The sequence below is a fragment of the Marmota monax genome, unplaced genomic scaffold (assembly GCF_021218885.2).
Source record: "Marmota monax isolate L192 unplaced genomic scaffold, Marmota_monax_Labrador192_F-V1.1 WCK01_AAM20220418_F8-fsc00003, whole genome shotgun sequence".
Taxonomy (NCBI): Eukaryota; Metazoa; Chordata; class Mammalia; order Rodentia; family Sciuridae; genus Marmota; species Marmota monax.
Genome location: NW_026694084.1, coordinates 29,564,489 through 29,579,471, shown reverse-complemented (window position 1 = coordinate 29,579,471; position 14,983 = coordinate 29,564,489). Strand labels below are relative to the sequence as shown.

Here is a 14,983-nt window from a genome sequence, read left to right as displayed (position 1 = left end):
TTCAGACTAAACAGGTCAGATGGTCTCCATCGTTGACATAATTGGAAGTGGGTCCAGGGTGTGCACATTTTCATGGGACAGTTAAAAAGCCTTACCTAAAACAGGACAGCGAGCACCAGGAGTGTGAGGGGCCAAGGGAGTCCTCCTCCAGCACTGGTCGGGTCGTGGCCCCAGGGCTCCCTTTCTCTCCCTGCTCTGAGGCCGACTGGAAGATTCCTTTCCCAAGCTCAGCATTTGCTTCTTTTAAAGACTGTCACAGCATCCCCATGTCGTTTGGGACCCCACAGGGTGAAGTTTCAAATGCTTACCGCCCTCCTTTTACCTAGAAGGACACTGACCTCCATACCTCTCCATTGCTTCTAACACCAGGACACTGGGTCTCCCCTGTGCAGGGAAGCTTTCCCACTCTGGGCTGTGCCACTCGAGCCGTGGGTGGCCTTGAACACATTATTAGTTTGTTTAAATGTGATCAAAGTCCTCCCTTCCTGTGCTCTAAGGAAACTAGCCAGTCCCTCTGGCCAGGAGGATCTCGGTGGCCTTGCTCCACCTTCCTCCGCTGTGCATGGGGACCAGGGCGGTAAGTGTGCAGCAGCGGTGGCTGCAAGACCACAGGGCGGGCGTCAGGTCTCCCCAGGCCTTGCTGTGTTGCCACCCAGACCTGTAGGAGCACTCCTAGTGCCGGCGAAGGCTCTCTGCCACACACAGTGAGTCGTTGAGTTTCTCTGCTGAGAGTCCATGGTGGACAGGACCTGGATATTCTTTCCAGGACCTGAATTAGTAGCAGTATTATCATAATATACTGCTACCATAATAGGTTTATTACTTACCATTAGTACAATAGAAATGTCAAGGTGCATTCTAGAAGCTGAGTGGCCTTGTTGTGATATAAAAATGGCCTTTTCCCCCGTGATCCTCTCCACCTCTACTTGGAGTGACACCCGCTCCCAGCACACCCTTCGTTGCCTGTCAGCTGCAAGAACTTCCTTGTAAGTCACAAGCAGAAGCAGCAGCCACTTGCAGTAGCCCCTGGAGGTTTTGGCCTTTGGAGGGAGTGAGAAACCTGCACAGGTGAATGATGCCCCTATCTGCCCAAACTTCCCGACTCTTCATGCCCAGTTGCTGAGCCCGCCACGGAGGTGCCCCATCCTGTGTTAAGAAGCACTGGTCTTATCCAGGGACAGAGTTGCCGTCGAGAAATCTCATCCTTTGGGACTGTTCTGCCTCTCGCATCTTATGTTGAAAACTGAAACTCCAGTGTGAACCTTAGCCTTCTCAGCATGTTTCCAACGGCTTAATATATAAATAATGATCAAGGGAACCTGATTTACTGTTTTGGTTACCTTACTATTTTAAAATAAAGAAACATTCTGGAGAAGGCAATAAAGACTACGTTTGAACAATGTCTTGGCAATTGTTAAGGGAGATTTTTAACTAAATTCCAAACTATCGGGTATGTGAGAGCCATCTCATCCACCCAGTAACTGATTTAGTCCCAGTTAAGTTCTGCACAGAGTGTTGTGTGAGTTTTCTTCTGCCAGGATTAGGCAGCTTTCCAAGCTTCCCCTGGATCTTTTACAAATGTGTGGGAAACTTTGAGATTCCCATAAACTGGAACTCTCGTATTGACGTTCTCTGAAGTTCCCTTTGAGCCTAGATGGGGAGGTTACGAGGCAAGTGTTATTGCAGGTTTCTCTGCCATGTGCAGGTTTTCCACTGTGACCAAAAATGGCAGGTGGTTCTCTGGTTCAGCCAACATGCTTCCAGCAAGTTCTCGAGTGGACTCCTGAAGCAGGTCAGGTGAGGATCTGGGCCCGGCGGGGGTGACTGTCCGGAATGAAGTGTAATGTGTGTACCTTTGTACCTGTAACTTCTAGGAGAAAATGACCATTTCTGTGGAAATTGGACCTTGGTCAAATTGGACAATTGGTCAAAGTGAAGTTAGGAGTAGAGAATGTAAAGGAGGCTAGGGGCTCTGTAGCTTGAGGAGTCGTTAGTCATGTGTGTATATTTTTAATGGAAAAAACTAAACAAAACCAACGAGTTGGTCTGTGAGTTCCACCTTGTTCATGTCACCGTTTCTGGATCCCAGTGTAGTGTAGGGGCTCATGGAACCTTTGGGTTACTTGAGAAAGATGTTCTTAGGTCTGTTCTTGTAGGATAGGGGACTTGGAGAGGTTAATGAGTTTTCCCTGGGGGTTGTAGAGCTAAAATGGCAGAACCAGGATTTTGAAGTCTGGGGTTGTTCCTTCGAGGTCATGCTGAATTCCTGCCATAGCATGTACACAAGCTGCTAGGTTAAGTCCTCTCCAGAAGGCACTCATGGGTCACGGGGTGATCAGCTGCGATCCTGGTTTGAGAGGAGGATCAGCCTCAATCTCTCACCTCCACATGAAGCTGTCATGGCTCTGAAAACTTTTCGAAATCAAAACCCTTAGGGGGAAGATATTTATTCGATGTCCTTTATATCTGGCATCTTGGCCAATGCAAACGAGTACCTGCTGATTAGATTCAGAAGGTACAGAAAATTATTCTTTTGTTTCTTTCTCAAAGGGAAGGGGATGAAACATTGAACTTTCAGCAGTAAGCTGGCGCTTTTAAAACTCGGGCCTCTGCCAAGAGGTGACTAAAGGAGTCTTTAAAAGTCTTGGGATTCTTGTGACAGAGTTAGGTGCTTTCCTTCTGAAATACACTGTTGTAACGTTGCCCTTGCCTGGTTCTGTTTTTTTTTTTTTTTTTTTTATGCAAACCTCTAACGCTCCCTGCACCATAAATAAAGAAAAAAACCCACAAACACTGTATCCTAAGAAGTTAGCATCGGGAATTTAAAGCAGGTTTAGGCAAACACTGCCTGTGGGCCATCTCCACCTGCTGCCAGCCCATAAGGCAAGCTTCCAGATAGTTGGGAAAAAATGATAACAAGAATGTTTTGTGATATGTAAGAATGATGTGAAATTCAAAGTTAAGAGTGTATCCATAAAACTGTGGGGGCCAGTGAGCCCATTTGTTAGGGTTTTATCTGTGGCTACTTAGTGCTGTGGAGAGTGACCTTTTCTGGAAAACTTTTCCTGATTTCATCTGAAATGACATACTTTGGAAGGAGGGGTAAGGTGGAAGTAGAGGTGGAGAATATGTGTTTCTCTTGCCTTTTCCCTGCCTTTGGTAAAACTTGAATGTGCAGAATAAATTTACCTTTTAAGAAAGTTTTTCCTTTCTTCTTGATTTGTGTGCTCCTGAATCGAGTCTTGATTGGAGAAGGTGGAAGGGCAGAGTCAGTGGTCTTTGATGAGGAAGGAAGGCTGCATTATGCTGGGCAGAACCCTTTGGCCCATGGCCCCTTCCCTTTCTGATCCGCCTGAGCACCTTTACATTTGATTTTTTTTTTAGTTGTAGATGGACACAAAACCTTTATTTTATTTATTCATTTTTATGTGGTGTGGAGGATCAAACCCAGTGCCTCACATGTTCCAGGCGAGCGCTCTACCACTGAGCCGCAACCCCAGCCCAACTTTACTTCTTTTTGGTACTGGGGATTGAGCCCAGGGATGCTCAGCCACTGAGCCACATCCCCTTTTTATTTTTAAATTTTGAGACAGGGTCTTGCAAAGTTGGTTAGGGCCTCGCTAAGTTGCTGAGGCTGGCTTTGAACTTGAGATCCTCCTGCCTCAGCCTCCCCAGCCTCTGGGATTACACGCATATGCCACTGCGCCTGGCTATCACCTTTACAGTTTTGAATAGTCTGTTTTTTGTCTTGCCTCCCCTCGGAGCACAGTGTGAGAGTGCTCCCCTCACTGACTTTCTTATGTATGCCATGGACAGTACTGGACAGAGTACCAGATGGGACCCAGAGTGCTGCCCGGTGTCTTTTAACCAGTGTTGTGTTTTGTTCCTGGACTGCCTGATGCACAGGGCTGGGGTCCCAGGCCTGTTGCCTAGGATCAGATCGTGTCTTGCCCTTTGACAAGCCTTCTGTGATTGGACTCACCTTATATTGAATCTGAAGCCCAAACCTTAGATGAAAACAGAATTTGAAGGAACTGTGGCCTTTTTCTTGACGACTTGATCCTCTCGATGCCCAGGGGGAGATGGATGTCTCCGTCTTGGCGAGGAGTGCTCTTGGAAGCCAGACGACGGTGATCTCAGCGATGACAGTATCAGCCTTTCCATTGAGACGCCTGAGTTTGGGTATATTGTCCTTCCATTCACCAGACGTTTAGAACTACAGCGGAAGGGCTGCCAGGTGGCCACATGCCCATGTTTGCCCACATGAGGTTTTGAACTGAATGTCCCTGGACGATAGTGAAATATTGACTTGATAAAAATGGTTCTGTGCAAAGTGCTGTCTGCGTTATGAGGTCACCGACTTGGACAGCAGCAGAGGACTGAGCCAGAGATGAGCTTTGCTCTCATCCTCTCCTGAGTCATTTTCCTCTCCACGTTCCTGCAGTGTCTTTACATTTTAAAGACACCTGGATCTTTAATACAACCTTTATGGTTCCTATGTGAGTTAGGAATAATGTCCAGTGTTGGGAATGTCCCATTATGCATTCTTAGTCATGAGTAATTTTCTTAAACTATTTTTTTAGTTGTAGTTGGGCATAATATCTCTATTTTTTATTTATTTATTTTTATGTGGCACTGAGGATCGAACCCAGCACCTTGCACATGCTAGGTAAGCTAGGCGAGTGCTCTACTGCTGAGCCACAATCCCAACCCCTGAGTAATTTTTTTTAAAAAAATCAAATCTTAGATAATCACCTTTTCATTCCTTTCTTCACAAATTCTTTGTGTAGACACTTAGAAATTCTTTGCCATTTTTCCTTATTTAAAGAAGGGGGTTTAGAGTGTGATAATTAACAAGGAAGGCAGCATACCCCAAATATCATCTAGAGGGCCTAGGTGAAAAAATACTTTGAAAGATTTCACCTGCTGCGTGAACCTTTGTAGCCATACAGTTTGTCACAGCCAAGAGGTGGAAATGACCCAACCATTCATACTGGATGAGTGAATAAACAAATTGTGAGTGCAGGTAATGTAATATTTTCAATCATAAACAGGAATGGAAGTCTGATAGGTGCTGCCGCTTAAGTGAACCTCAAAACCATATGCATCTTAAACTCAGACGCAGACGGTCTTGTCTGATCCCATTTATGTGAAGCATTCAGAGGCAAATCCATAGAGGTAGAGAGCAGATCCATGGTTTCTGGGAGTTGGAGGGAGGAAGGAGGGGGAACTCTTGCTAAATGGGTTTAGGGGATTATGTACGGGCAATGAAAATTCTTTGAAACCGTTCAGAAAGTGGTCATTGCATAGCATTATGAGTATCCTTAATGAACTGTTCACTTTAAAATGACTCATTTTATGTTGAGTTGATTTCACTTCCCTTAAAAAAAATCACACATGGACACACCCTGCATCAGAGCCCTGCTGCTGCACCTCCAGGACTGGTCAGCCCTCTGATGCCCTTTGTCTCCATCCCTGGAGGGAGGCAGAGTCCAGCATGCCTTTACACAGGTGTGCAGGAGGGTTGGCCTCGCTCAAGGCCAGGTCCTCAGAAAGCAGCTGTAGGACTGGCTCCTGGGCCTTCAGTGCTTTCTCCCACACAGTGCTGGCTGGCAGGGGCCCTGGAGGCAGATGTGCTGGGTGGCCTGAGGGCAGAGCTCCTTGACAGCACCGCCCTGCAGCTCAGGGCTGGTTCCTCTGTATCTCGCCCTTGGTGCAGTTTCAGCCTGGTTACTGCCCCATGTCTCTGAGCTGGTTTTCTTTTTTTTTTTTAATAACTCTATTTTTCTTTATTTATTTTTTTATGTGGTGCTGAACCCAGTGCCTCACATATGCCATGCAAGCACTCTACCACTGAGTCACAACCCCAGCCCCTGGTTTTCTTTCTTTTGAAATAGAAAAGTAAGAATGATAAGAAGACTTACCTCATAGGATGGTTGGGAATTTTTAATAAGATTGTCCAGTGCCTGGGAGATGTTTCATGATATAGTATTGATATTTATTTATAAATTAATATTCATTTATTAGTATATTATTAATATTTGGCATCTGGCTGCCTCTCCAGCCATTGGTTTGCACGGTTTCTTGGAAAGGCCCATGGAAAGTCCTGTGCCCTCCAAGGCTCTCTCTCAGTGGGTGTAGCGGGGAACCCCCGTGCTGCTACCAATGTGGATGCTTGCTTGACCTCCTCCCCTCTGCGGAAGAGCCCCTGGTGTCCCCAGATGAAGGGACCTCATTGGGCAACAGTGATAAAGCTGGAAGCACTTGGTGGCTTCATCAGTAGCTCCCCTTGTGACATTTTCCAGGTAGGTCTCGCAGTCGGTTCCATGGAATGTGACCATGTTTGTGAAATACTCACTTTAAGAAAAAGAAGGAAAGAAAAGAGAATGAGTGCTTTCCTCTGCTCATCCCCCACAGGTCCAGCTTCAGGATCCCCACCTGGAGGCAGGAGGAACGTGGGGGTACAATCAGGCTCCTTTCCTTTCTGTAGTAACATGAACTGATGTGGCCCATCTCCTGCTCCCAGCAAACAAGAATGAAGTCACAGTGCTTGAAATAGCATGGGGGAATAGCTGAGCGCAGCCCTCTCGTACAGCCCTGGGGATGCTGACGTGGGACTCTGCAGTCATGGCCCTGTGTCCACATCTGGGTCACGTGTGCTTGTGACCAGCTCTGCTGCATGTGCGGCTCTCCTTACAGTGATTTTCTTCGAGATGAATGTCCACCGTGAGAGTGTGTGGTCTCCAGCCCTTTAATTTCAGGTGGCTTTCCTTCTGTTGTCCTCCTGTGCTGTCATTATGTATTTTAGTGCCACTTGAAAGCAGCTCCCCTTCCTGACGCCAGACCAGCACAGAACGCACGGGACCTTCATCCAAGCTGGGGGTGGCCTGGAGGGAAATTCCCACTTGCTTGGCCCAGAGCCAAGTGCACAGATTAACTAAAGAGGACAGAAAGGAAGCAGAGGTCAGCAGAAGTCAGTTTGTGCTCTGTCCTGACCGTAAATTAAAGGCCTCCTACCTCCATATGCCCTTCTTTCTGTCTTTTTTTTTAATGGTGCCGGGGGTTGAACCCAGGGGCATTTAACCACTGAGCCACATCCCCAGGCCTTTAAAAAAAAATATATTTTATTTAGAGACAGGGTCTTTCCAAGTTGCTAAGTGCCTCACTAGATTGCTAAGACTGGCTTTGAACTCTTGATCCTCCTGTCTTGGCCTCCTGAGCAGCTGGAATCACAGGCGTGAGCCGCTGCTCCCGGCCCTTTCTTTGTATTTTTAAGTGGGCCAAAACCATACTGATGTGTTCACACCATCTCTGTGCTCCTTGTCGACTGGATCTGTCTTGATATCTCACATGTGCTGCAAAAAGGGCATCCTTAGTTAATTCGTGCTCCTGGAGATGATCACAAAGCCCATATTCCAGTTGACCTCTCCAAAGAAAAAGCATGACCGTGGCTGCCTCAGTTCCCTGAAAACCACAGGGCAGCCTCCACCCATCCCAGCAACTTGGGAGGCTGAGGCAGGAAGATCATGAATTTAAGCCAGCCTGGGCAACTTAATGAGACTCTGTCTCAAAAAGGGTCGGGGGAGTTGGGGGGGATGAAAGAGCACCCTTGGTTTAATCCCCACACCCTTCCCCCACAGCTTCTTGTTGACTGCTGAGACTCCCGTGAAGGCAGAGGAAAGTCAGAAGTCCCTAGCCGTAGCCTGCAAGCCTGCGTGGGCTGTCCCCTGCCTTGCTCTACTATCTCTGCCACCCACTGTCCCTTGTTTGTTGTATTTGTCTCCACTGGCCAGATGGCTTTCCACCCCAGAATCACCGACTTGCTGTTCTCTGCCAGGAATGCTCTTCCCAGACACCTTTGTGTGGTTCCAGCTCACCTGCCACTTTGGAAGGGCCTTCTCTACCACCAGCAGAAGCCCCAGCCTCCTCCCTCTGCACCCTGCATTCCCTTCCTCGTCTGCTCTGTGCTTTCGTTTTTGTATTTGTTGCCGAGGGTTGAACCCAGGGGCCCTTTACCCCTGAGGTCTGTCCCCAGCCCTTTTTATTTTGAAATGGTATCTTGCTTAGTTGCCTAGAGCCTCACTATGTGGCTGAACCTGCAGTCCTCCTGCCCTTGCTGGGATCACAGGTGTGCCCACTGTGTCCAGCCTCTGCCCTGTTTAGTGGCATTTTGTTTCCTTGACTTCTTGTGTGGTTTCCTTCCTCCTGGTGTGCAGGCTCGTGAGAGTAGGCCTTTGCTTTTATGTACTTGTCTCCAGAGGAACTGGCGCTCAGTAAGTATTGAGTGAATGAATGAATGAATGAACATGAATTTCAGTCAATGAATTAAAAATAGCCTGTGCCTGCAGACACATCCTTTTGCAGAGATTTGGATAGTATTAGCAGATCAGGAGCAAGACACTGGGACCATCTGCCTTTATATTGTGCTGGGAGACTCGAGTGTTACGGTGATCTGTTTCCTCTTACCAGTTCCAAACCCAAAGGGGTGAACCCCAGCTTTGTGGAGTCCAAGGAACCAGAAGATTTTAGCATATGAACTAGGAGACTTGTGGCTTTGCTTCATGCCTCTGAGCATGTGTGGACAAAGATCCTGAACATTAGTGAAAAACAACCCGAACCACGTAGCTCATTGTCTTGGACTCATTTCTGGCACTGCTGTTGTATTCTGTAAACAAAACTACCTTGATCATATACCCTAGTCAGCTCGTTTTTATTTTATATTTTTTGTTTTGGTCTAAGAAATCTGGTCTTTTATCAAAACAAATTGCTTTTCCATTTGGGACGTCCGCGTTAAGAACATACATTTCAGGTTCTAGTGAGCTCTCTTGAACACGTTGGGCTGTGTGGTCATCTCAGTTCCTGCAAACATTAGGAGCCATACCCATTTTATTTGCCCTTGGTTAGCGTCATTTGTCACAATATCTCAGTGTAGTGAGAGGATGACACCTACGCAGTTTCTCAGGGCTGTTCTTTCTACTAATTGTTTGTTTAATTAGAAAATGAGTAAGTATTTATAGAGAAAATAGAACCCAAAGCTGTGGGGATGAAAACTTCTCTAATTGTACCATGCAATCATGATCTCCCAAGGATTGCACTTTTGGTATGTGGGGGGTGCAGGGGGTCTTAGTTTGCTGCTGCTGTTTACAGAGGTCTGTTTTTTGCCCAGCATTTCAAGTAGAACAAAAGGAGATCCAGTGGCAGTGGACTCATTTGGCACCAAGGATGCCACAGCCACATGCAGTCAAAATGTCTGTCTGAACCAAAAGTTTCCAGCATCACCGAGGGCATACTGGTATGTGGGAAAGGGACCACACGCACCAAAGGGTGTTTCTGTCACTTTGCAGGAGCAAAACGAGTCAACTGTGATGGACGAGGTTTGTGGATTTGGCTGGTGTCAGGTGAGATCCTGTCGGAACAGCTAAGAACAGAGGCTCTGCAGGCTCTGGATTCTAGGCACAGGGTTATTTTGAGAATGGCAGCCGGTTTTGACGGGTTGCCAGACACACAGATCTTCCCTTCAGCATTCCTGCTTGAGCCTCTCCGTTTTGTTTTCTGGTCACACTGGGAGGTATTGATTTCTCCCCTCTCATCACCAAGGGTGGCGTGCTGTTGAGAAGCGTCAGGATGCCCGTGAGGTTGACCTTGTAGGTCTCTTTGCCATCCTGAAACAGAATGGCTGCTGGGAAGGCTTTAGCTGGCCCCAGCCTTGGGGACAGGAGACATCGACCCACAGGGGGCATGGAAGGGATAGCAGAGAATGTCAGTGAGCCGCGGTGAAGTCCTGCTCTAGCTTTGAGCTGAAATGTGGAAGCCCTGCTCTGTGTTTGGTATTGAGTGGGTCTGGCAGCATCTCCTGTCCACAGCAGCATTCTCCATGAAGACATTTGTGAATTCAGGGCTGGAATAAAATAATCCTGACAAGCTGGGGCACGTGGAACCTCCTGTGCCTGTGGGAAAATAGAAATGGAGAGAAACACTGCCTTCCTCCAGCCCCCTCAGTGGCTTGGTGGGAACACATGTGGCAGGTTGCCCTGTGGCACCTCTGATGCTGCCCAATCCTGCCGCCATCTTGGTTTTAGAGCCCAGCAGGGGGTAAAAGCCTTGGAGACTTTGAATCTCAGCCTGGAGTTTAGCAGCTGTGTGACCTTGCTAAATATGGAAATTTTGAAGGCTCTCACTTGACTGAAACAATAATAGAGCCTACCTCACAGGGTCACTGTTACTTTTTTATTGTGCTAAAATACACATAACATGAAATTTGCCATTTTAACCATTTGTGAGTGGACAGGTACGTGGAATTAAACACATTCTCACGGTTGTGCAGCTATCACCACCATCCATCTCCAGAAGTTTTTCATCACCTCAGACTGTACTCTGTACCCATTAAATAGCACCCCAAGGCCCCCAAAGAGCTGAGGTTTGAACCCAGGATTTTTGTCTTTTTTTTTTTTTTTGCGTTCTTCTTACCCCACCACAACTCAAGAGGCCTGGTTGTGTCTATTGTGTTTGTGGGTATTACCTACAAAAATGCAATTTCTAAATAAACTAAGGCCTTACCCGAGATCAGTCAGAGGTTAAATTAAGGGTCCCAACTAATGGGGCTCACAACTTTGTTGTGCTAGAAGTCTCACCAATGCTGCTGCCTCTGGTGGTCCCCGGCAGCATCTGACTCTGCTGACCTCCCCTCCTGATGGTCTCCCTTTAGTTTCGGGCCTCATGGGTCCTGGTTTGCCTCCTGCCTCTGACTGTTCCTTCTGGGTCTTCTTTATAGGAGTTTTCATTTTCTTTTTCTTATTGACATTTTTCAATGGTTGTCCTGAGAGAGTGCCAGAAGCCACACATCCCTGGCTCTGGTACCTCTTGTCCCCAGGGAGCCTGTGCCCTTACTCCCAACTCACCAGGTCAGGTGGGATTCTAGGAGAGGAGGAAATGAAGGTGTTACCTTCACCGTCTCTACCCGCTGCCCGAGTTCCTGCCTACTCCTTAAATTTTTTTCTTTCTTTTTATAGAACGTCTGTCTTGAGTTCTTTGAGCTTTTCCTTGATTCTGGAACAGGAGCCGTGGTTTGTGGTCTTTCCACAGCCATCTTCATCTCCCTCCTGGACTCCCTGCCCTTCTCCTGGTCAGCCTCCATAATGACGATGGATTTCTTTCCTGCAGTTCAAATCTATCACCTCATGTCTTATTGGGAAACCCTCCGCGACACCCCTGTTGTCATATGAGAAAGTTCATCCCCTGCCTAGTGACGTTCTAGCTCTCTGTCCCCTGGGCTGGCTCTGCTTTGATGACCCCTTCCTTCTCCATCTGCTTCCCTATCCCCTGGCCAACACTGTCACCGAGGCCCTTCAGCATTTTAGAACTCAGGCCTCTTGAGGACAGAAGGAAAGCTGTGAACTTCCTCCGTGGTAGGTGTGCACTTGCCCAACTCCGCATTCACATTCCAGGGGGTTATGGATCCCATTTAGGAGCTCTACCTGACACCCGTGCTACACCACCCTGTCCCTGCTACATCATCCTGTCCCTGCTACACCATCCTGTCCGTGCTTGACCACCCTGTCTGTACTACACCATCCTGTCCATGCTACACCATCCTGTCCATGCTAGACCATCATGTCCCTGCTACATCATCCTGTCCCTGCTACACCATCCTGTCCGTGCTTGACCACCCTGTCTGTACTACACCATCCTGTCCATGTTACACCAGCCTGTCCATGCTAGACCAGCCTGTCCATGCTAGACCAGCCTGTCCATGCTAGACCAGCCTGTCCATGCTAGACCATCCTGTCCCTGCTACACCGTCCTGTCCATGCTAGACCATTCCCAGGAAGGCCTTACACTTGAGCGTCTTTTCCATTTCCTTATGTCTTTATTCCTTTGTTTTTGTTCCGTTTCCATTAATATTTTTTTTTCAGTATACTTTCCTGACAATTAAACAAATATTCCTAAAAAAAAAAAAAAAACAAAAAAAACAAATATTCCTTGTTTGGCGCTGGCTCAGCACCTTACTAGCTCCTCTATTTAGCATTTGCCTTAGGGTTGATGATTGGCGTGACTGCCTTGTCCTGTGTTCCAAAGCCCGATGCATGTGTGATTCATGCAGTCGTGCATTCATTTATTCATTCATTCCATGGCTTTTTAAAAAAGTTCTTGTGAGCGAGCCACAGAGTCTGGCCCTGAGTATATGCTAGAGAATATGGTCCAGTGCCCAAGTTTAATGGGAAATGTGTACAGATAAACAGGTTGTTTTAGTGTAATGATAGCTGACATTTATTGAGCATTTATCATACACTAGGTGCTAATGAGCACATTATATGTGTTATCTCTGAATTCTTAAGCAGCTCTGTGAAATAGGTTCTAATATTTTACAGGTGAAGGACCTGAGGCACACAGAGATAAATAACCATGCTCTAAATCAAAAGGCGCATCAGTGGTGGAGTGGGACTTCATCTCCAGGCTGTCTCTAGGTCTAGGATTTTCATTGCTAGGCTTTCTAAGATCATCCTGGCCAAGCCAGGACCCTACTAGGGGGGCTGGGGTGAGGGAGATTGAGGAAGAAGCAGCAGCCAGAAGGAAATCCCCGAAGGCTTCCTGGCAGTGCTGGAGGAAGGGGATGGAGACAAAGCAGGCAGGAGCCCAAAGATGAGATTGAGTGGGCCGGCATGGTATTATGTTTATGAACCAAAGATTAGAGATGGAAAAAGGGAAGAAGGCAATGTTCATGGAATAAATTGAGAGGAAAAATAGAATTAGCCACTGCAGATGATTGAATTAAGCAAAGGAATCTTTAAAGAATCCCAGAGACAGAAATGTCTTAGCACAGGTCTAATTATTGTTGATGATGTTGGAGGCAACACATCCAAATAATTTCAGGGCTAATCACCCAAACAGACGACCAGGTTCAACCACGTGTGTTGGGTGAGCTATTTACCTTCCTCATCAGTGTCTGCGTCGGCTGGATGGGAATAAAAGTACTTCCTCAAATCCAAGAACTGTCAATGAAGCTGCACCTTTATTTTATGTAGCCCGAAGAAAAAAAATCCTGTAAACTAAGACATCCTTTTAGAGATGTTAAAATGTGGGGAGATGAAGGATTGACTGTAGAATGGATCCTAGAGCTGGTCCCAGAGTCAGGGAAGCAGAGTGGTCTGCTTCTCGGGTGGTGTGAACAGGGTGAACAGGGCGTGGCAATCACTGAGGACAGGCTGATGGTGGTGTTTGCCTGAGGAAGGAACCCCGCCCCCCCCACCGCAGGGCTGGGTGACTAATGACTTCAAGTGCCATCATCACAGCGTTTGCAGATTGCAGACTAGACCAGCCTCCTGACCAGAGAGCTCTTGTTGCCTGTAATTCCATGGTAGGGGTTGTGAATGTGTGTGCTTTTAGCTACAAGACACCCTCAAGGTCACACGCCTTTTCGTAACCTCAAGGAAAACGAAGGGCTCAATTTTGGAGTATGGCCTCTAATCTTGTGAGCCCCTGAACTCTGATCTACACACTCCCAACGATTAGAGAGAAGTTTTGTAACCTTAAATGGTTGGGTTCGGACTAGAATGCCTGGGTGCTACCAAATTAAAGGCCAGCGGGAAGTCCCTTGGAGAACCCAGCCTCTGGCACTTGTGGTGACAGAGGAGGCTTTATCTAGACAGGGATGGCTGGAAGCAGATGGCCACGCCTGTGTCTCGAGAGACTTTAATTAGGGCCATTGACTTGGTTGCCCCATGATGACAGGTTGGACTCAGATCTGTGGTTCTAAGTCATGGAACCACTCCTGGGAAAAGCCCAGCAGAGCCTTGAGAGGCACCCTCAGGGACTCAGGAGGGGTGGCATTGCGGGCACTGGTCTCTGCAAGGAAGTCGGGAAGGGAAGAGCATCCATAGGATCTGCTGCATAAGGAGTGTGGGAGAAACGGAGATCATCACCTTGACCTTGGTGGGGCCTGGGTGGCTCAGGTGGGTGGTTCTGGGCTGGTGTACAGGTGAGGCTGGGCCTCCTAACTGGCCCACTCCTAAGTAGCCCCACCTTAGCTGGCTTCGGAGGCTTTGGCCCCAGGAAGAGGGGACTGGAGGGAGTTAGTAAGCCTAGGATATGGGGACTTTCCCCCGCTCTAGGCGATGGGTGTCCTTGGCTTCTTGGAGATGGTTGCCAGCCTCCATGGGCAGCCTCCTGGAGCACAGGGCACCTGAGGCTGTGGACTTTCTCACCAAATAAGGTTTAGGAGGCCTATTCCTCAGCAGGCTAAGTCCCAAGAGGGCGTTTCTGCCGTGCTGTGGCGTTCCTTTTTCTCTCTGCAGGCCCCAGGGTGCAGGGTAAGGCAGGCTGCTTGTTTTTGTAGAGTCCAGGCTCAGCTGCCCTGAGGGAAGTGCGGGTGGCGTGGGGTCCTGGCTACTGGAGAGCAGTGCTCCTTGGCTACCTATAGGAAACAGTGGGTCAGAAATGACTCGTGGCCCATCCCTCAGTCCCTGGGCTCTGGGGTTGTTGTCCTAAACCTCTACCTGCTTTGTCTTACTGCAGAGTGCCGTCAGGTTTAGGAAGGCTGAGGGTGGGGAGGGGGGTATTGATGCTTGCAAATAAGAAGCCTTTTAATTTGCTGTCTGGAGCGGAGGTTCTCAAGCGTGGGTGCGTACCTCAGAATCACCTGGGGAGCTGCTTGAAGGTGTGCAGAGCCCGGTCCCTAGAGGGTGACTCAGGAGGTTTGGGGAGAGCCTGGCTGCTGAGTATTTGGAAGGCTCGGAATTGAGAACCATGCTCTTAGGTGAAATGCCACTTGGTGACAGTCACTGAGGCTGTCTGCTCAGAGTCTCCTGCTGCGTCTGGCATACAGTTCCATTCATTCAGAAGTGTTTATTGAACACCTACTATGTGCCAGGTCCTGGAATACAGTCATAAGCATCACTGTTCTTGGTATTTGTGGAGCAGTGGAGGAAGGGCCCTGTTGGTTGCCAAGAAACTGTGGGGACCAGCTTTTATGTATTCTTAGTTATCA

The 14,983-nt window shown here is 47.9% G+C and overlaps 1 protein-coding gene and 1 long non-coding RNA gene across 13 annotated transcripts in view; one reads left to right on the top strand and one right to left on the bottom strand.

Moving 5' to 3' along the window:
• The window catches only part of Mtss1 (MTSS I-BAR domain containing 1), a 154,788-nt gene that overhangs the window by 45,841 nt on the left and 93,964 nt on the right, over positions 1-14,983 (top strand). Inside the window, exon 1 of one of the 12 annotated variants that reach the window (XM_046464958.2) lies at positions 766-1,792. The exons of 10 other annotated variants lie outside the window; for them this stretch is intronic. In XM_046464958.2, coding sequence (XP_046320914.1) covers positions 1,726-1,792 — 67 coding nt within the window. In that variant the 5' untranslated portion in view covers positions 766-1,725. Of the gene's footprint in view, positions 1-765; positions 1,798-14,983 lie in introns of those variants that run through there. One more of the 12 variants, XM_046464960.2, reaches the window with a different exon arrangement.
• Positions 5,977-6,978, bottom strand: LOC124107003 (uncharacterized). Its single transcript, XR_006856257.1, has 2 exons — positions 6,439-6,978; positions 5,977-6,357 (listed from the first exon to the last, which is right to left on the bottom strand). It is a non-coding gene; the product is annotated as an uncharacterized LOC124107003 (long non-coding RNA).